This window comes from Patiria miniata, unplaced genomic scaffold (assembly GCF_015706575.1).
Source record: "Patiria miniata isolate m_02_andy unplaced genomic scaffold, ASM1570657v1 HiC_scaffold_29, whole genome shotgun sequence".
Classification (NCBI taxonomy): Eukaryota; Metazoa; Echinodermata; class Asteroidea; order Valvatida; family Asterinidae; genus Patiria; species Patiria miniata.
This window is the reverse complement of record NW_024037068.1, coordinates 3,674,537-3,696,615: the sequence shown is the minus strand read 5'-3', so window position 1 is coordinate 3,696,615 and position 22,079 is coordinate 3,674,537. Positions and strand designations below refer to the sequence as shown.

The window sequence follows — 22,079 nt, the reverse complement described above, 5'->3', positions numbered from 1 at the left end:
ACATCAATATCCGGAAATCGAGTAGGAATGTGTTCAAAGAACCTTTATGCAACTTCCTTGCGTGATTCAGGCAATTTCATTTTTTTCGACCAAAATTGGGGGAAATGGCAAATTTGGCCACAAATTTACTTTTCTCCAAACAAAGCAGAACTATAATTTTAGTGAAGTTCTATCCGTGCAGCACTTTCAAAATCTAAGATATGAAAGCCCAATTCATAAGCTTTCCTTGAGTTCAAGAATAATTCAAATCGCTCATGTACTTTTCACGTTACGGAATTTTTAACAAAACCACCGTTTTAAAGTTCTGGCCACGGATCACAAAAAGGGTGCACTCTTTCAGCAAAACGAAAACAATTTTCATACATCCCTGTGTAATTTGTTTTCGTTTTGCTGCAGAAAGAACACTTACTTTTTGTGATCCGTGGACAGAACTTTAAGACGGACTGATCGACGTAGATGCAGTAGCTTGGAATCACATAACCGGCTATATTTATTGTGTAAAGAAGCGTGAAAAGAGCGAATAAAGAGGGCGATTAGTGGCTAAATATAGCGAACTTCTCATCAGGTTTCGTAGGGGTATAATCATACTTTTGGCGTGGTCAATGTTAATTCAATTAATAAAAGCCCGACTTTCCTCACTGAACAGCTCATCCTTAACCTTTGAACTTTCGACCCTCAAACCAATACCAAGCTTATATCCTAAAAGGTTTAGACCTGTAATAGACCCACAATTCCCAACGCCGGCCAAATCATAATTTAATTTGTATGCCCTCAAATTCTTTGCTATAGGAGCATTTTGTGTGCCATGAACTTGATGAAGGTTTGTAAAACAAAATAAATGGGTGGAAGCCGTGCACAGAAGTGTGAGCTCGTATTTCTGTGAAATTCCCATGAAATTGGGCCCTAAAATTGCTCTATTTTGCAATGGAGCGCAAGCATCATTGGTTTTCAAAATGGCGATGGGCCACAGGACTACTTTTCGGGGTGATCATCTTTCGATGGAATTCTCTCCCATAAGTCGTTGAATAATTGAACAAAAATTGAACAGTAAATGAAAGATTATCGGAATAAGCATTAATTTGATGGTTGTCTCAAACACCTTGGAGAGTTGTGAGTATTTTTAATAATTTTCGAAAGTACGCGTAATTATCACGGAGGTCTATGGGAGTCGATTTGCAGGTCTGCTCCCTTAACAGGTTTTAATAGTCTGGTCTACAAACCACAATATCACCTGACGTGTCTGTAGATCTTAGGTCAGGGAGCCGTCACGATCAAAAATAACATGACAATTAACAATTACAAAATCGTACACACAAAACCTCGGATGCAAATCCTTTTATACTGCTTTATTAGCGTATTCCTGTGCAATGTATGCATTTTAACAAACTACAAAACCTTTGGATAAAATTAAATTTTGAGAACTGCATAATTATTATACAAGTTTAACGCATTTCATAGCCAATCCAGAGTCAAGGAAAGAAACGCAATTAAAGACATCGAATTTTAACCCCAATGTATAAAAAAACATAAGTAAACACCATTAGTAAATTAAGCATAGTTTCACGAGTCCCACTTAAAACTTTTGTTTTGTCAATTAATTTTTTAATTTGGATAATAGTATTCAATACAATTACGAAGCTTATATCTTATCGAACAAAACGCACTTGGTTTTTCGATAGAAAGAAAAAAAATGAAGCTTTATGCCATAATTATGTACATGTACATATCGTAAACAAAGCGTAATATTAATCAGCAAAAATATCCCATCAAAACGGAATGAATGCTGCTGGTCCTTTACAATACTGTCCTCCAACTTATCACAAATTCAGATAAACCCACATCAGGTTTCACAAAATGTACAATTCAGTCGTTGAAATTCACCCTGTAATGCAATGAGACGTTTCAATCATGGTAGTTTTGAATCAAAATCCGCTTGAATTCTTCATGCGGCAAATTGTTGACTGTTGTGATGTAGGATACGACGTTTTAAACATCCGAGGGGCGCCGGGGGTGTTCGAAACGCCATATTCAACATCACAGCAGTCAAGAATTGTTGATACCTCTGTCTTGGATTCTTTGGATTTTGATATAAAAATTACGTAAACAAACAGCAGTAAACACAAAAATCAAGACAAAAACTCACATGCATGTCGCGTGCTCGAAACAGCTGATCGTCTGCTAGTTCGCTGCTCCCACTCATGTGTGAAAACATGGTGAAAATAGCGTGGGCACCAACGATACAAGCGTTTCACACCGTACGGGTACGTACAAAGTCATGGCACACTCCCTGTGGTGGGATATCACGCACGTGATGGGGAGTGTGCCATGACTTTTTTTTTTATAAACTTAACACGTGATCGTTCTAGGCCAATGAAAATACAGTATTCAAGACAGAGGTATAACAATGCTATTCGACCAAACGGTGTAGATCTCAAAACTGTCGTTATACCATCTAACAAACCCCCAAACAATCGTCTTGAAATCCTCTAATACTACGTTATTTCACCATTGCTGACAGCAATCACTCATCTGAAAGACGTCTAGTGGTTGCGAGTTAGCCCAATCAAAGACATACACTTTGAGGGATTCTATGGTAATACTTAAAGCTTTTAGTATAAAAAAAATGAGTTATCAAATTTAGCTTTTCAAAGCAATAGGCCTACTTACAAACATTTCCAAAACCGTTACGCCTTTCCGGTGCATGAACATAAAACAAAAATTACTTCACACATTATTACAGAAAATAAAGCATAGAATCTTGTTAATTTTAGGTGCACGTGTTCTTACCTCATCAACTTTTGAAGTATTTTAATAACATTAATCAATGCAAAGGTAATTAATTTACTAAGGTGCAACCTTCAGCAATTCGCAAAAACCTACGGATCTGAATTTCTTACACAAAGGAACGCAAAAATATGAAGAGATACAATTTGATGCATAGTTTCCTTGACTTAAGTAAAGATACTGTGGATTATTATTCTAACCAGTTTCGGGAAGACACTATGCCTAATTATCTTCTAATGAATATGCACCACACGTTCATTATGGGCACAATCAGTTAACCGTATACAATACACCCAGGATGGCTATGCATATAGGACAGGTCTACATAATAGACTGTTTCCATAGTGGCCATCTTGAGGTGTGTGATTTTGTTCAACAGGGACGCGCATTATAGAAGACCTCTTGTGCATTAATTGTTGATGAATTACCATAACAAAGCACGCCACCAAGGTGGCTGCTAAATGCAATCCCTCTATAGGCACACCTTAGTTACAAAATGGCGATTGTAACATCACAATTAGACAATGGGTATCCATGCTGGGCATGTACCCTTGATACCAATGGGTATCCAGGGTATGTACCCCGGATACCAGTGTCTAAGTGTGATGTCACAACAATGCCGCCATTTTGTAACTAAGGTTTGCTTATAGACCCACATTTTGGTCCCAGTCATGGAAAAAATAAAATTGAAGCGCATTTATTCACATTTTTATCTTGACATTTCATAACATGAAATATGATTCAAATATACAAAAGAAAGAAACCTTATATGCTGAACATGCAGATACTGTTGCCAGTGGTTGGCCAATGGAATGTGACCTCAAGGCCAGAATAATCACAACACAATACGATTGTGGCCTGCAAAAGCTAGAGAAAAAAAAGACTGGCCCCTTTAATGGCCCATAAACATCTCTATAGCGGCATTACTATTAAAGGGTTCAATGTAGTCATCTGTACACATCTGTGGCCGTAAAAAAAACTAATTAGTCAACTGAAAAAAATCTTTAGAACTCCCATAGAGTGCTCTTTTTCATTTCCGTGCCTGTTGCTCTCATCTCACCGTGTTGTTTGCCCTCCAATAGCTTCCCGTTGGAAGCACGGATCAGGCAATGGGACCTCTTCATGAACTCCAAGGTGAACTTCTCCGGTGAGCCCTCGCTCAACGTGTAGTTGCCTTCGCCGTCCACAGTCCATGCTGTGTTGGGATCGCGGCCTGGATCGAAATACACGGTGGAAATCAAAACTTTGGTATACAGGGTGGTCCAAAAAATCCAAACAACTTTTTGGAATTTTGGGAGACATGTTATTGTTGCAAGATATTCTTAATCTACAGCATCCTCGTGGTATATGAAAGAACCAGTTTGTGACATCGCAATTCTATGAATGAGATATGGTCAACACAATATCACTGCACACACAAAGAACTACAATACATGTAATTGTAATTAGGTCTACATGACTGCCATAGACGCGGTGCATTATGGACAAACTAGTTTTTGACCATTCTTCTGTAACTGGCCGCCATTTCTTAACTTTATTTTCAATGCACGAGTGTATACGACCGGACTCACCTCTAAAGATATAAGTACCGTCGTTCTCGTACGACACCTGAATGACCTCATTGTCCACCGTCGTCCGGTTGCACTCGAAGTTCTTCCGCAGCCCGATGAAGCCGTGCTCCCCCTTCAGCACCAGGTTGGGCCGGTTGCTCAGCTTGAAGCGAAAGGTCTCGGGCTTGCCGATCTCGCTGCCCGAGGCCACCAGCGGCCCGCTGCTCTTGATGCCCACGAACTTGCCGTTAGCCTTGGCGCGCAGGGCGAGAGTGCCGGCCTCAAGCCCGTCATAGACCAGCTCGAAAATGCAGGCCTTATCCCTGGAAGTGAATTGTAAATCAACTTAGTAGGCCTAATAATAAGCTAACGATGATAGGTAAGATTCGGGGTTGAAGTCAGAACTGTTGAAAATTACCTGTTCAAGGACTTCTTTATCTTTAGGATGAACTCAGGTTTATTTTGATGAGGACGAGTTTCAAAAAGGCAATAAATAGGCATGAAAACACAGTCGAGAGGGGCTCCAAAATTAGAGGAATAAAAGTAGGGGCACTGACTTTGATAGTGACTGAAATTTCATCCTTTGTACAAAGAAATCAATACATCTTTTTTTTCTGGCAGGTATGCGCAGTAAAGTGAACGCAACCCACATGGGCCCTAGGCCTATTAGCGACAGATGTGAACCATTTGCACAGAAAACTGTTTTAAAAAATCCGTAAGAGGTTATAAATTGTCGTCATGAAGTATGCTTGTAACTTAGTCATGAATGAACTAGTCATATTTTGCATGGATACTCCCTTCATTTAGGCCAAGATTATTATGATGAATTAGTATTTCCTTTCCACAGAGGGCGCTATTCAAACTGACCGTTACGGTAACTACCACGAATAGCGTTATTAGGGCTCTATGGGTTTCCATCGACAGATTCTCATCAAACCAAGTTGATCATGTAAACTCGTATTGTGAGCCCCGAAGATAGGGGGAATGATAATTCAGACCAAATTTTATGATGTGTTGAGGAGGCTTTCTACAGGTTGCAGATACACCAAGTGAAACTGATTAAAGTCACCTTTCTAATACACACGTTTTAATTCTCAGTTCGTCCGTTGCGAGATTCGGTCAAGTAATAATGGGCTCCATAGATAACGGACACAAAAACGGTCATGTCAACAAACTTCTCCCAGGTTATCCATTTTACTTACTTAGATTTGCCGTTGTTGAGGATGTCTTGTTTGCCAGCCTCCATGGACCAGTAGTTACCGTTGCTGCTACGTACGGCCCACTCATTGGTCTTACCCGGGGCACATTCCAGTTGAAAGGTCTCCGTGTCCGTCTCCTCGTGCTGATTGGCTGAAACGTGGATATCTGTCGATGGGACAAATGCAAGACATTAGAATTACCCAGAACATGAATGTGCTTATAAACAATGTCACGTGCTTTGGTCAGTTATGGTTATATTCTTCCAATGTTTGGACGTGTGTACAAGTATACAGGCCTAGTTAAAGTATTCAGTCGTTAATTAAAAGCACAATTTCCCTCAATTAAACTAATTGTCCAATTGATAACTTGACCACAGTGTCATTTTCAACAATGCAGTTTTTGCAGCGCACAGTCGAACAGTGAATTGAGTACCGGTATATTACAATATTGCTCTTATTAAAGAGGTTGTTTTGGGGGCGTGGCAACATCGTTATTTTTCATCAGTTATTTAATCTTTGAAGCAGTAGAAGTACAAGATAACCCAATTCAGAAACTTTAACCTGCTCGTTTGTAGGCATTAACCAGGCCTACTATGCAAACATACATTCTGTGCAAAGTTGTCCTTTCAGTCAAATTAATCAAGTGACTATGTTTAACGGTTGAGTGCTCCCTTCCTATATAAGTAAAGCAGGACTGACTGGCTGTGACTGTTTATGTCACTTGATACAGCTATGCTTTGACTGTAGGTGATTGATTACACAGCTGTGCCACTGCCAACGTGAGCGCCTGCTTTTGTCTGTTGACTGAATTTGCCTAGTCAGAGAGCTTGCTTGAAATATGATTTCACTGTTGGTGACTAGCCTGTGTAAAAGGCATGGCAGGGGAAGTGCATGGATTTTTTTTTACTGCCTGTGACTGTTCAAACAGAAGGTGAGTTAATGAGGAATTCAATGTATAATTTATATATTTACAATACATTGTGAACAGACACTTAACAAAAATAAGCAGTGGAGTTTGCATGGTAAAATCGCTAATCGCCTTCTGCAGTGTGGATTACATGGAATCTTGTTAACTTTGGCATGGTTTGTAAATTAATTTTAACAAAGGTGTATATGCAAAACCGAAACTTAAGCATGCTGGCTGCAAATTTAACAACTAGGCGATACGAAACTATGTGTATAGGCTAGGCAATGTTTCATTTTCTGCTGTACAGAAGCAATTAATGTAATCGCAAACCCTATTAGTCTCAGCTGTTTGGAAACCCCGCATCGAGCCCACAATGCCCACATTGTCACTTCGTCTGACACCCTATAACTGTCACGTTGTCTTGATGTCACCTTGACGCCATTCTACCCCCAACATCATTACCGGTTTCTTCGCCCCGAATGATTGGCTTTATCGCCCAGGGAAGTTCCCCACAGAAGTGCTGCATATAAAATTTTGACGGTGTTTGCATGTTGCTTTCTCAGAATTTAGTCAGAATAACTAAATATGAAATATTAAGAACATTTTTTGAAAAAAAAGTTTTCTCCAACGCTGGTCGGCCGACCAGCGTTGGAAAAATACAGTTTTTCTCGAAAATGTCAGCTCACCAGGAGCCACGATTTTAAAGGATGCTTTAGACTGTCAGTCCCTACAATTCAGTAAGGTATTTCGTGATAATTTGATATTTCGTTTTTTGATGTTTGCAAATGTTGTTTTTTCCCTTTAACGGCACTTCGGTTACAGGAAGCCTTGGATGTGGACTATTATGTCTCTTGAGGCTTTCTCCATTTCTAATCCCTCCCCCCCCCCCAAAAAAAAGTGGAGGTGTGCGTGAATATGAATTCAGCTGAAGTTCTTAAACAATTCGATCAGGACTCCGTAGACTGTTGAAGGGGCGGGTCAGGCAACTCAATTCTAGGGCATTTTCATGAAGGTGCAACCCTAGTTGCAACTTAGTCAAGAATAGCCATGTACCTTTACTCTAATCAAAACAGAAACAGAAAGACACCATTTTCAGTGATAAAAGTGATCACAGCTTTCTAAACTCGTGAATTAAAATTATTTCTGATGCTTTAAACTGTCGTTCTCATAGTATTGTTCTTATGGAATTCCTATATTATCATGTGTCCGAGCACACTGAGCGTGCAAAAAAAATACACTGAGAAAATATCAATGCACATGCCAATTTCAGGGTCTTGGCTTGAAATCTCCTCTGTCTTGACTCTATAACAGCACGTAACGAGGAACCATTTTAGTTCATTGTCTTGCTAAATAGACTATACGTGGACTAATCAGAGTAATTATTATTCAAACTATTGAAAGAGTTATCACTTAACACCTCACACTTTCAGTCACTCAAATCGGTTTATCAGACTGGAATGCAAAACACAACAGGCAGTGTGCAGTAGACCACAGTAGTTCGGCAGCTGTCGAACCCATTTTCTGGCTAGGACTAGGAGATTTTTTTGACCGAGTCCATCCGGTCGACTTCTGTTGCAAAATGGAGTGGCTGTCAACCACAATGCCCCAAGGAAAAAGATGCCTTTTTGAAACTTGCATAATTTACGCAAATGTCATTAAAACAACCCGATGCGGATAAGGCAAGTTTAGTTAACCATAGTGCAAGGAACAGTGTATGGTTAAACATGCTGGTCTTTTAAACCACTGGTCTTTTCAAACCCTAATCAACTTTGAAGAATGTTAATTCTGTTGGATATCGCAAAGTATTTCCTATGTTGCAATAATTTACATAAAGGATTGTCGCTTCCCCAAGTTTGACCATAGAGCTATACTGTAGGCCTTCGATAATGTAATCGGCAGTCGTGACGTCACGGTTGCAAAGGGCGAGATCCACAATCCAGTTTGTCAACTAAAGATAAGATAAGTCGCAAGTTTACAAAACCTGCTGATACAAAATGCACACAATGAAAAAATGTGGGTACAAGATTTATGAAGTAGCATGCATGTGTATTTGATCTGCGTATCGTGTGTGGTTCTTGAACCGGTGCCATAATGAAATTTGGACTTCTACTAAAGCTTTTACTGTATAGGACTCTCTAACCCTCACACGTGACCTGTTCCCTAACGCATGCGCAATACAAAATGAGTCCGTTTATCATAGAATCCTAATTTCACACTTCACCTGTTTTTAAACGTCTTTCAACAATGTTCTGATGTTCGTCAGAGGCCCTTTTTATAACTATTATCAAATTCGTAAAAGGCCTCGTGTGTACCATCTTCGTGTCGAATGGGTTTGAATGTTTGTAATGAAGCCCAAGTTTTGCCAGACTTTTGTGGTGGCTTGAAAACCAACAACACACATTTTCAATTTCTGCGGGGCAAATTGGTAAACCGAACGTCCGGTGTCCTTGTTGTTATGATTCCCCCGTAATCTGCACCGTCCCACCCCGCCAAAAAACCGGAGGAAGAACAGGTAGAATTCCCGGCCTCCGGAACATTGCCCTGGAATGGGAAGTTCTCATTATACCGCACCCCTGTAGCCCTGGGCCAGAGCCGGATTCTAGATGGGAAACACTGCCAATGTGGTATTATTCCATACAGGAAAAACTGATAAATGATATGAGCACACTGTTATCATGACACTCGTTACAAAAATTTCCTCATTGGCACACATCGTGATGGATATTTACTTTGTCATACTACCCACGGATATAGACATGAATACAAAATTATGCCGTACATCACTGATGCGAAATTTCAATAATGAAGCCGTTGCATCTCGACCGTGACAAATTATGCACAAATATTAAACATTATACTATATTGCTTCCATAATTTTTGCCAAGGCATAAATTCATCATAAAATTAGCATGTGTGTTTACCTAAGTATTTAGTGAAACACAATGATCACTTATAAATATTAATTATTTGAGAAGTCGAAACGATTTTTCCCTGCATGAGTGGTTTTGCCCATAGTTCTCATTGAGCTGGGCAGTGCTATTGTATAGGATTACCCCGTCAGGCCAATGAATGAGCTAGATCCGGCCCATAATTGTGTAGACCACATGCATGAAAAGACTTCCAGTGAATAGCCATTCTGAATCAATGGAATATAATATTCTGGGCTCTGGAACAAGCTTTACTTGGCTTGCTTTATAAGTAGTTCTTCAGGACCACCCTGCCAAATCCAACATAGCCCAACGGTTACTCATATGGGTTTCCTGCTCAATCCAACACAGTCCCACACAACCAAACTTGCCAAGTTGTTGGGTACCTGAACACATAAAAAGACTGGTGTGCTCAATCCAACAGAATCCAACTGATTATTTCTCAGTTGTCCGCTGGATCCAACAGAGTCCAACTTGGCGTAATTTACCATCAGTACCCAACAGAATCCGACTCTGAATGTTTTCAATTACCTGCTGAATCCAACAGATTTCAACAGGAATATATACAAGGGTTTACTGCTCAATCTAACAGGATCCATCGGGTATGTAAAATAGTTGGATCATGTTGGATTGAGCAGGTTTAAGTTTAAAATGCATTGCCGATACAACCAAACTAATTTTACCTCCATGAACCGAGTCAGCGGACAGAAGCTTCTCATTAATTATAACAAAACGAACAATCGTTTCATTTACGTAAATTGGAAGGCCATGGTATGGTGGCCCTGAAGGGACATCGCATATCGCAAACGTGTGCGCACACGTGTGCGATGTCGCAAAATTTATCGCGAATGTGTGCGCACACGTATGCAATGTCGTGAAACAATTCGCGAATATGTGCGCACACGAATGCGATGTCGCGAAATTTATCGCGAATATGTGCGCACACGTATGCGATGTCGTGAAATTTATCGCGAATATGTGCGCACACGTATGCGATGTCGTGAAATTTATCGCAAATATGTGCGCACACGTATGCGATGTCGTGAAATTTATCGCGAATATGTGCGCACACGTATGCGATGTCGTGAAATTTATCGTGAATATATGCGCACACGTATGCGATGTCGTGAAACAATTCGCGAATATGTGCGCACACGTATGCGATTTTGTTTGCAATGTCGTGAATTTTATTGCATACCTTTGTCGCATACCTTTGGGGTGATGTCATTTTTGCGGGCAATTTGTTAGTGACCTAGGGAGTACGCAAGTGGCCCTGGTCCCATTTTGTATACCCAAGATACTTCAAGGCAGGAGCTTGGGTACCAGGCAGTTACATTTCAGCGTGGCCAAGGTCATACCAAACTAAACTTAGCCGCGTTATGGGCCCAAAACCTAGCCGCGTTCTTAGCCGCGTTCTTAGCCGCGTTCTCAACCGCGGTATCAAAATCTCAAACACATAGAGTAAAAGGTGGTTGCCTCTCTGTTTGTAGTGAAAGGATTTCTTGGACTTTCCCAACGAAATGTTAAAGTTATACAATAAATGTACTATTTTTTTATGCTTTCATCTAACCCAACCTTCTATTGGGCACATCATATTTTGGAGGGGGCCAATTCGGTCCACTAATTAGCTGTTAATTAAGGCCCTAATGAGGAGTCTCCATTTTCCACTCTAAAAGTGCACAAAAGGGAATGCTGCTGACCTATAACACCCCTTTAAAACAAAATGTACCCCACATAGTTTTATAAATTTGAATTTTTATTGCATAATCCATTTCATCCATCTACTGGGAAGATCAAATTTTGGAGGGGGCCAATTCGGTCCACTAATTAGCTGTTATTTAAGGCCCTATCGAGGAGTCTCCATTTTCCACTCTAAAAGTGCACAAAACTGAATGCTGATGACCTATAACACCCCTTTAAAACAAAATGTACCCCACATAGTTTTATAAATTTGAATTTTTATTGCATAATCCATTTCATCCATCTACTGGGAAGATCAAATTTTGGAGGGGGCCAATTCGGTCCACTAATTAGCTGTTAATTAAGGCCCTAATCAGGAGTCTCCATTTTCCACTCTAAAAGTGCACAAAAGGGAGTGCTGCTGACCTATAACACCCCTTCAAAACAAAATGTACCCAACATAGTTTTATAAATTTGAATTTTTATTGCATAATCCATTTCATCCATCTACTGGGAAGATCAAGTAATTTTATCTAGGTGGTATTATTAGCAGTTCGCAGCAGTTCATTTATCATTAATAGAACGTGCAGTTCATGTACAAATTGATCGCAACACCTGCAAATCACGGCAATTTAAATTTGCGTGTGCATATTTATTGGCTGAAATATGACACCACGTGAGTTTCAAACTTGCGCGTGCAAATTTCAAAGTTGCGCAAGTAGCAAGTTTGCGCTCGACAGGTTTATTAGTCAGACCCTATTTATATCTAACAGTACGTCTAGATTCCAGACTAGCTGCTACAACTCCCCAGTTCATTAGGAATTTTACTGAAAGGTATGCGACAAGGTATGCAATAAAATTCACGACATTGCAAACAAATTCGCATACGTGTGCGCACATATTCGCGATAAATTTCACGACATCGCATACGTGTGCGCATATATTCGCGATAAATTTCGCGACATCGCATACGTGTGCGCACATATTCGCGATAAATTTCGCGACATCGCATACGTGTGCGCACATATTCGCGATAAATTTTGCGACATCGCATACGTGTGCGCACATATTCGCGATAAATTTTGCAACATCGCATACGTGTGCGCACATATTCGCGAATTGTTTTACGACATTGCATACGTGTGCGCACATATTCGCGATAAATTTCGCGACATCGCATACGTGTGCGCACATATTCGCGAATTGTTTCACGACATTGCATACGTGTGCGCACACATTCGCGATAAATTTCGCGACATCGCATACGTATGCGCACACGTTTGCGATATGCGATGTCCCTTCAGGGCCACCATACCATGGGCATGAACAATCTTTAGACCATTAAGTAAACATGTATACCTACATGGATTATTACTATACAAGAGAATAATAAATTATACATGAACATCTGCACGATTCAAATTTCAATGAACTGATGGCAAAAACAGACACTTGGGGAGACATGAATAATTGATTCTCTTTTTAATTTGATAACTACCCACGGTTTTATTATTGGAAGAGTAAATTGTATTTCCAGCATAGGAAAGCAATCACCATTTCTTTTTGTACCGTTTCTTTTTCCCACGTGTCTTTGCAATCATCAGTGACTAACTCTGTCTTTTCACGCGTGACAACTATTTCATACTTTTGCATTGAAGATGAAAACCCACATCAACATTAACCTCAGCTTCTAAGAGAGTCTTCGTTCCGACATACATGAGCCAAAGCAAGGAGACTAATATTTTGCTCAAAATATGAGACACCCTTAGATTCAATTCGCCGATTTAAACCTTTAAGGGTCCATGCAATGAATTGTTTTTCTTTGGAACATATTCTGTGCACCTTTCTCCTCCTCTTAAATATATGAAAACTATTTGACATCCCGTTTTGTTTAATTTTATTGAAAAGTGCACTTGTTTAAACATTCCAAAATGTCCATGCTTTTCCGGACAACTGAGGGTGCTGTTGCTGTGGCGTCATTTCAAGAAAACAATGTTCAGTATATCGGGGTTTTGTGTTCAAATTGTGAACCCAAAAGCATCACATGGGCTATTGCATTCGTTTTGTGCAGGAAAGCATCTCGCACCAATTGGTCGTTACATGGAACGTCCCATTTGAATTTAAAAAGGGATTGCTATGAAAAGAAAAATATGAATTACGTGAAATCTACGCTTTTAACTCGAACGTAGCATCACCCTCAACCCACCTGAGGCTACAACATAGTAAACTGTAGTATGCGGTACTTCAGCATATAAGTGGGCACAGCACTCATAGTATTTTTTGGTTATGTGGTGCCTGTATACATAATTTGTGTAGTATTCTGTAGTACTTAGTTCTTTATCCCAAAGCAAAGGCTAGGACGTTAGCAAAAGCTGTGATAAAGAGGATAGTACATGTACACGTGCCACAACAAAAATATCCTCAGTTGAAAATGAAACTTGTTTTATGAAAACTGAAAATAATCTGTACACCATTTTTTCTCTAAAATTCAATTTCTGGAATCCCTCAATAACAATTAGTTCCACCAATGTAGGCCAACGAGACGGGGGTTATTACAATACAGATAATGACATTATTATGTGGACGCGCAGGGGTGAGGCGCAACATCTGCAATCTATCGTTGTTGTGGGCATGCAATCGCACAATGTAAATCGATTTAAATCACACGTGTGCGGCCGGTTTATCCGGATATTTCATAAAGATATTTATTGCTTTGTTCTGTGTTGCCCTACATGTTTAGACAGCGTGGTGCATACGTCACATCTGCCAATGAACGAAATTCATCATGTGTGTGTTTATAGATTTGCACACACGGCCCATGTTGATCTAAATGCTTTGGCCATTAAAATATATCGTTGCCAACGACTTCCCGGGCCTTAGTTGGGTGTTTTCTTTAAAAACAAAGCGGTTGGAACTTAGTATCAGTCTATCAGATACATTGTAGCACTTGGTCTTTCGTGTAGGAACTTATCAATTTTATTTCCACGCCTAACAACAGAGATATCTTTATGACTTATAAAACTCGCATACTCTTGTGAAGCAAACACCCAACCTTATTTTCACATTCTTTTCAAGCATTAAAGTTTGTGTCGTTAAATCCTCGCAGACATCTTTTGGTTGCTTAGCAACAGACGCCTGGTTCCCTCATCACGTTTACGGGGTACCAACTGTTCTCAGTTTAGTTGTGTAGGCATAGTTATACATTTTCCCGGTGCATGGTGACTTTAGCCAGCTTTTCAAACCAAATAAAGCCAGAAAGAAAAACATAAAGCAAAATGCTCACATCCGTGTGAATATACTCATTACAGTACACAACATTTTCTTTGGCTGTAACTTTCAGAAATGGATGGATTTGGGAGTTAGAATTCTACAGAAAATATTGTTACACTTCCGTGTTTATAAATGTTTGGTGCTCATAGTCATAGGTGCAGGAAAAACCAAGACACTTTTTTGTTCTTGTAGTCTGGTTCCCTGACCCTAACGTCCGACGAAACGGAGCAATTTATAGACGTCGGGGAATTGTCAGGTCATGAACCAGGCTAGCTGGCTTGCACCCGTTCACGGATGTGTAACCGATTGCTAACAAAATGTCGACAAAATAAATTTGGTAAGTTGGGCGCAGTATTACGACCATCGTTGGAAATTGCACCAAAATTCCACTTTTCTTGAGAAGACAGCACACCAGGTGCAAAAATTACACAGGATGCTTGAGACTATTCACTTACAGTCAGGTAAGAAATTTCGTAATAATTTGGCATTTTTATGTCTGCAAATGTTGATTGTTCCCTTTAAGGCTACATGTATTGCATAGGACTATATGTTCTAGCACCAGCAGTGTAAACTTGTGTTAATATATTTGAAGTTGCTGCCACGTCAGAAAACGACCATACCAGCTATTTCACCAAATGCAGAGAATATCCAGGTCTTCTTTGCAATTCTGTATAATTTTGAAATTCAACTAAACTGTGGCTTCATATTGCGGATTATCTTTCTTCCTGCTTCGCCATCTGTAACGTGATAATTTCCTGCGTCCTGGTTCAACAACACCAAGACCTCATTTTACATCCTGCTAAAGCTGGCAAATAAAACTACATTTCTTCTTCAAAATGCCTTGCACGACCTTGGCCGTCTTACTAACAAACAAGCAATGCCACATAACTTTTCACAGACTCCTAATCAACTCACGTATTTGTCTTCCTGTATGTTAAGCCTCACAAAAGGCATCTTCTACTTTCTAGTACGAGGCATATATACATGTACCATGTATATTTATGTCCAGAAGAATATTTGTTGTTGTTCTGCAGCTCAGGGGAATTAAAATAGGCTGCACTCGCATACCGTGACCTCAGCCAAAGGTCACAGACTGTAACCGACATACACGCCCCGAGCTTGATACGAAAACCAGCATCTATTTTTGTGTCAAAAAGATAACACATCCCCAAATGATTCATGACTATATGGGGCATACCGAATGTGCCTTAAAGTCATCAGAGGCATCAAGAGTCTCGTAAAGTCATTCTGCATCATACGTCTTTGTTCCTTTGTTCAGTGCAGAATGTTTAGTGAGCCTTATTATATATTTTACTCCACGACAGAAAGTATATATGACTTGATATGTATAGAAACACTACAGTTTCTACAGGGCAAGGAAATTATACGTTTTCTTAAACGTGCCAACCACGTATTGAACAAACCTATTTGCCTATGGTCTTAATTTTCTTTCATTTGTTTAGATGATATACAACAGTTTATGTATTCTATTTCTGAAACATAACTTCAAGTATCGAGGTGCTATAATGGTACCAAATTTAATAATCCTACGAGATAAATAAAATGGGTTATCAAAAATCAAACTGATTTGAGGTCAATATCCAGGTCCGACTAAAGGTCGATTTTGTCTATCTGATGGGCCACAACTACTGATCCTTTTTTTCACAAATGATTTTAAGTTTAGTAGGTTGGTATACGGCTACAAAATGATACAAAATACCAGATTTGAACATTGACAGACACAAGAAGACTATTGATAAAAGAATGAACGTTGGTAATCAAAACGGTAGACGGTGCATCATGAAGAAAACAAATTGTCAGCATCCAAAAACACAGACCGAACGAATGACTCATGTAAATGCCATCCACCATAATAGATCCGTGTGTCACATATGTACATAAGATCAGTCCTGCATTTTACAGCATGTTTCATATTCATGTATACAACAATTTATATCCTATTATAGAATAATCTAATACAAAAAAGTGCAGGGTAGCCGCTTGTGTCTGCTACCTTATGGGATTTGGTCATTCATAAACAGGGAGTTAAAATACCGTATTCAAGTGCCTGTATATTTACTCTCGGTAAACACACACATGTGGGTGCATGATTTCTCAAGTGCTGTTCAAATCTGTTTTATTGTGATGTGTGCACATGCATAAAAGTCAAGTTTCGTATATATTTTTCTGTAGATTCTGATCTGACGCAAGGAGAGTTTTAGAGAGTTCATTTGGTAACTATATAGCCAGTTCTGAAAAACATCAGGAACCTTGGAAACAGAAAGCATATTTTTAAAGTTGGGTATTAAAGGCAGGCCGCAGAACTTATTTCGAGCAATTTGAGAGGTCTCAATAAAACATCAACATTTTGGTAGTCTTAACTTATACATTCTGTTGATGACTTCAGTATCATGGGTGGCAACAACATAGCATCTGGACTTTGGGCGTGATCCCTGGCTACATGGCATGTACGGCTTTATGGCTTCTGACTAGCGCCCCTAGCTTGAAAAAAATGACATTGATGGGATGGGGAACCGCCAACATAGGGCTGGATAGCTCAGTTGGTAGAGCACCGGAACGGCAATCCAGAGGTCGCATATTCAAACCCGCTCCAATCAATTCCAGATTCCACTTTTAAATTATAACAAAATCACCTATTTATGAGGACTCTATTTTGACTGGATCTATCTGAAATAACAGGACGAGACTGCCCCTTTAATGACCCCTTTCAGTTGCGAGAGAATCGTGGGAAGAAGATTCTCACCATTGTCAAACCAGCTAAATAAGGGAAGGACACAGTTGGTTGCGCATACCGTGGCAGGCATACAGTATAATTCAAGCCTCCAAGGTTCGAAACATCTATGGGAATGCAAAGAAAACTGTACGTAGTCGCCAGAGCAGAGCAAAGCAAAGCAAAGCAAAGCAAAGCAACCAACCACACGTCAGTAATCCAACCATTGTTCGAAATTTCTATAGAAACTGGTTATTTACAAAGTCTGGGAACGAAGGAAACACAATGCAGCATGTGACGTAATGCAAGTGGTTTTTCCTGGATGCCCAAATATGGCAAGAAACATCTCCGATTTGATCAGGGAAGCAAGTTGGCAACGTCCAACTAAACTAAAGAGTATGATTCATATAGGAGGGATGACTTATCAGGAGTTAAATAACCGAGAAAAACTTTTGAATGCTATTCTCAAAAGACTTCCTATAAAAAACAAGCAAATCTCTGCAAGAGAAGTATTCTTCATACAGTTCTAGAGTTAGGTATATAACCAAATTCAGTTTCGACAACCGATTTTTAGAGAACCGTCGGTATATCAAACACAATACGAACCATGTTTCTTATTTCTGTACGATATAGATTAGATGAATTTGATTGCTTTAATCTGTTTAGGACCACAGGGACTTTAAAGTAAAGGAAACTGGTATAAAAGGAAGGTTACAGCTCACAGAACATAGGCCTTATTTTACATGCAAAGTAGCAAATTGTATGTGAGGGGGCGTGTCCAGTTTGAATCCTTACTTTTTCTATGGCCCACTCCTTATGATTCAGACCATGGAATGAATTACATAACGCAGACTATGTAAGAGGAAGTGAGGCCACTAACCAGAAGACATAATAGCAGTTGCACTGATGATTGCACATATAATGTCATTTGATGTCGTGCACTTACTTCAAGAGAAATAATAGATATTTTTAACGGGCGATGGGCTGTTAAGCAGAGTGACATTTTGGACGTGGATAAGTCCGAAAATTTGAGACTCTCATTCTCAATACTGTGTACGAGACTCACAAATATTAAGGTACTGAAAAAAATGCAATACAATAAAATAGACTGGCACAAGAAACAGCCAGTCCAACACACCTTTAGGTCTGCATCAGTCAACTGTGTCAAAAGAAACATCTGGTACCTAGTCTATATTTCTACACATCTTTCGATGGTCTGCCACCAGACCACTGAAGGGTCAATCTTTTCAAACTGTTGGACATGACTATGTATACTACTAGTCTAGTCTTTGGCTTCAAATTGAAATCAGTAGGCTTCACTCTCAGGTGCAAAATGTAAAGAGCGAGTAAAGTTGGCCTGAATTTGTTTTGCATGGTTTTCTGCACTCAATGTCCCAGTCTGGACGTGCATATATAACTTCTTTATGTTTGAAAGTTGGACGAACATGATATTTAAAATTCAGATATTAACTGAACTTAGAATTTGAAAATAGATGAAAATACATTCAAAACGGAAAGAATGTTGCATCCTGACGCCACTTTCTCCACAGTACTAGTCATAATTATCTCAATGAAGCCTTTGAAGGTCAGTCATTGCAAAAAAATATTTAGAATACATGAATCTGAAATAGGAAATATTTCCGATTTTGTCAGAAAATACTTTGAAACTGCACTCGACTTATCTCCATAGACTTCGTGGATACTATGATTATTTTTTTTTTACTACATTTTTTTCGTTATCTCTCCCATTCGTGTTAATTGTTTTTAAAATTCAAAATGCAGTGATTGTGGCGTCGGGATACTGCATTCTACCCCGTATGGTGGAAAGATTCCCATATCTGGCCAATACTAATTTTCCCTTCAGTGACCTATCGGCCATCAGAAAGTTATAATATGTCCTAGAAAGTCCAAATTAGCAGGGAAAATAGTGAAGTATTTACTGAGAAAACGAAATTGTCAGACCAGTCTCATAGGGTTTGTGCACAGGGTGACAAGTGATGGCCAGATATGGGAATCTTTCCCGTATGGTTTTCATTCAACATTTATCCAAGACTTCCTACCTTGTTTCATGGAGACGATTTTGTTGTTGCTGAGGTTATAGAAGACACCCTGTGGATAGCTATCCTCCAGTTTGAAGAGTGCCTCCTTGCCCACAGTACCTTTCCTGGTCATCAGCTCACCGTCTTTACCGCCCACCGATAAGTACTTGCCACCGTTCTTGAAGGCCAGGTTCTCACCGTGGAACTCGATAGCGAAGAGGGCTTCTTCGGACTTAGCCGCCCTCAAGGAGCCGTCAGCGTTCAGGAAGCGATCATCGGAAGCCTGGATGAGGTACTTGCTGGCCGCCGCATCGTAGATCAGAGTAATGACGGCATCCCCACCCCAGGGGATGTTCTCGTTGAAGAGGATCTGGCATGTCTGGTCTCTCTCCAGGTCCAGGTGGGCAAACTGCTGGCGCTGGACGCTGAAGATGTTGACCTGAGGGTGGATGGCCAGCTGGATGCTCCAGGACTCGGACTCTCCGACCGACTTAGACTTGCAGGTGGGCTCGCCGGAACCGCTCAGGTAGTCCAGCGTCTCGGCCTTGATGGCGAACTTGCCATCACCCTGCGGCTCCACTTTGAACTTCTGCATCAGGTCCGGGCTGGTCTCCTCGTCCATCTTCTCCGCCGTCACCTTGCCGTACTTGTCATAGGTCAGGCGGTACACGGTGGTCAGACCGGACTTGGACACCTTGTTGGACAGGTAGAAGAGCTTGCCGTCTGCGGTGGCTGGGTTCAGGGTCCAGACCTGTTTGCTCTTCAGAGAGGTCCCGTTAACATTCACCGTGCCCAGCTCAGTCGTCAGGTATTTCTTGGACGAGGCGTTGATCAGCCCTGCGTCAAACTGCAGCACATCCCCTCCACTTACGGTTCCGTTAGCTGCCGACATGATTGGAATGTCCTCGTCTCGAGTGCCGTGGCCCAAAGCTGTATGCCAAAAGTAAATCACAGACTAACAAGTGTCTGAAACCGGTCTTCACACTGCAGCTGTACTAGCACCAAAACTCCACTTTACCGACTGTTCTGCTGTAAGTTCTTTTCCGTACGAGTGGTGTACACGCGGGATTTGTCAGGCTACAATCTGATATAATTATTCTCATGGAGTGATGTCTCATCCACTACGTGCTCGAGTAGTGAGTCAGCTTTCTATGGTATAGCCCTAACCCCTTTCCAATGATATGATCCACACCGCGAGTTCACCCGGCCCGACAGGAAACAGTTTAGTGACTGTGTTGGTTAATGGGCGTTGGTTGGCACTGTCACGTGACCGGCACCACTACCACACACGCACAAAGTTCCGTGTAAGGGGGCCAACCAGTCGGGTGCCCTCGTAAATTCTGCACCCGTGCAAGGAATGCAGACAGGCTTGTATTATGTGCATCTGTTTGTATTGTACACGTGTATCTCAGCGCACCATTGCAATGCATTGCATCTATAGTTACACAGTATCGCTGTACACGAACTCCGGTGACTACTGAGCCCTGTCATATGCTAATGTCTATCCTGTGGACCAATGGCAGACTAGCTGACGTCATTCGATGCTAGTCATGCGTGACGCGCCATGCCACTTCGATTCAACGCCTGGCTGATTAGCATGAGAATACAACAGTATCGATCATCTATATTTGGACGAGTGTTGGGTCAAATATTGACATGTAAATAAAACTCCCGATACATTACATAACCATTTCAAAACGTGGTAATAACCATGCAGTAGGATGATAAAAGAAGTTTTAAAACAATTTAAACAAAACATATATGCGATTGGTGATAAAATACAAGGAATCATTTCATAAAAACAAGAGTCTCGTGATGTTCAAAGAATTTGAATCTAATCTAACCGTTTACCGAAACCAAAAAAATCAAAACATTTGGAAGAAAAAGTGCTTGTTAATTAATGCTTTAAAAACAACTGAGCAAATACAAAATTGTCATCAAAATGTTGGCTCGCATCTTTAGGCTCCGTAACGCGTGGCTAGTAAACAGCGCAATTCACATACAATTCTAAATTTTGCGCATTACAATTCCTGGGTTTACAAAAAAAATATATGACGTATTGACGTAATTCACCATTTTACATCGCTACTGATAAAAAAAAACCTCTCAGTGAACTCCCATCGAAGGCATTGAACCTGAAGAAAATAATGACAAGTGGAAAAGGGGTAAAGCGCACCAGGGATTACTGAAAACAGCCGTGTGTTTGTTGTGAGAAATGCAATACATGTGTATAAGAATATGGAAATCATTGGCTGTGATTCATTATGGAAGTATGTTTCGCACAGGTATTGGAGGTTATTACAAACCGCTTGCCAGCCGTTGTGGTTGAGATTGCAGGCCAGTGAATAGGTCCAATGTTGTCTTTACCGACAAAATCTTGATCTGCAACCCCCCTCCTCCCCCCCCCCCCCGAAAAAGGGGGATCTTTTAAGAGAACCGCGCCTGAGCCTGGTAATAAAGTCAATATATTTCTAAACAAGAATGTTTACATTTAAATGCGCCTATAAATATAATGGGAGTGAAACGCGCATCAGGGGCGGATCTAGCTGTCAGGAAACGGGGGGGGGGGGTGATGTGGGGGGGGGGGGGGTAGATGTGGGTTGAGTCCAAGGCGTGGCGAAGGCATGTCCTGCTAGGGGGGTCTCGGGAAATGCCCCAAGGGAAAAAATGAAAGCTACGGTGATTTCTCCTGCATGCATTCTAAGGCAATTCAAGAATAAATTTAGGAATTTTAGCTTTCCGTTTAGAATTTTGGTCCCATTTTACTAATTTCATAACAGGGGTTGCAACCTCCCCCCCCCCCCCCTTCGAACCGCCACTGCCCACACAGTTCACCGTTAATTCATTGATAATTTGTTTTTTGACCTCGCAGGGAAATTCCCCACAGAAAAGGTGAGAGAAGATCGCAATTATGCTGCTGTTGTCCCGCCTTTCGTGAATTCGTATTTGATAACAATATCCCATGTGGCGGCTGCTGATTTAGTTGCCATGG

The 22,079-nt window shown here is 40.6% G+C and overlaps 1 protein-coding gene across 1 annotated transcript; it reads right to left on the bottom strand.

Annotated features, from left to right (window-relative positions):
- Nucleotides 1–2,804: 2,804 nt before the first annotated feature.
- On the bottom strand, nucleotides 2,805–20,498 carry LOC119735621 (protein singed-like). Its single transcript, XM_038209405.1, has 4 exons — nucleotides 19,109–20,498; nucleotides 5,537–5,699; nucleotides 4,356–4,657; nucleotides 2,805–3,997 (listed from the first exon to the last, which is right to left on the bottom strand). The coding sequence occupies exons 1-4, from the start codon at nucleotides 19,977–19,979 to the stop codon at nucleotides 3,789–3,791; spliced, it is 1,545 nt and encodes a 514-aa protein (XP_038065333.1). The 5' UTR covers nucleotides 19,980–20,498; the 3' UTR covers nucleotides 2,805–3,788.
- Between the last annotated feature and the right edge of the window lie 1,581 nt (nucleotides 20,499–22,079).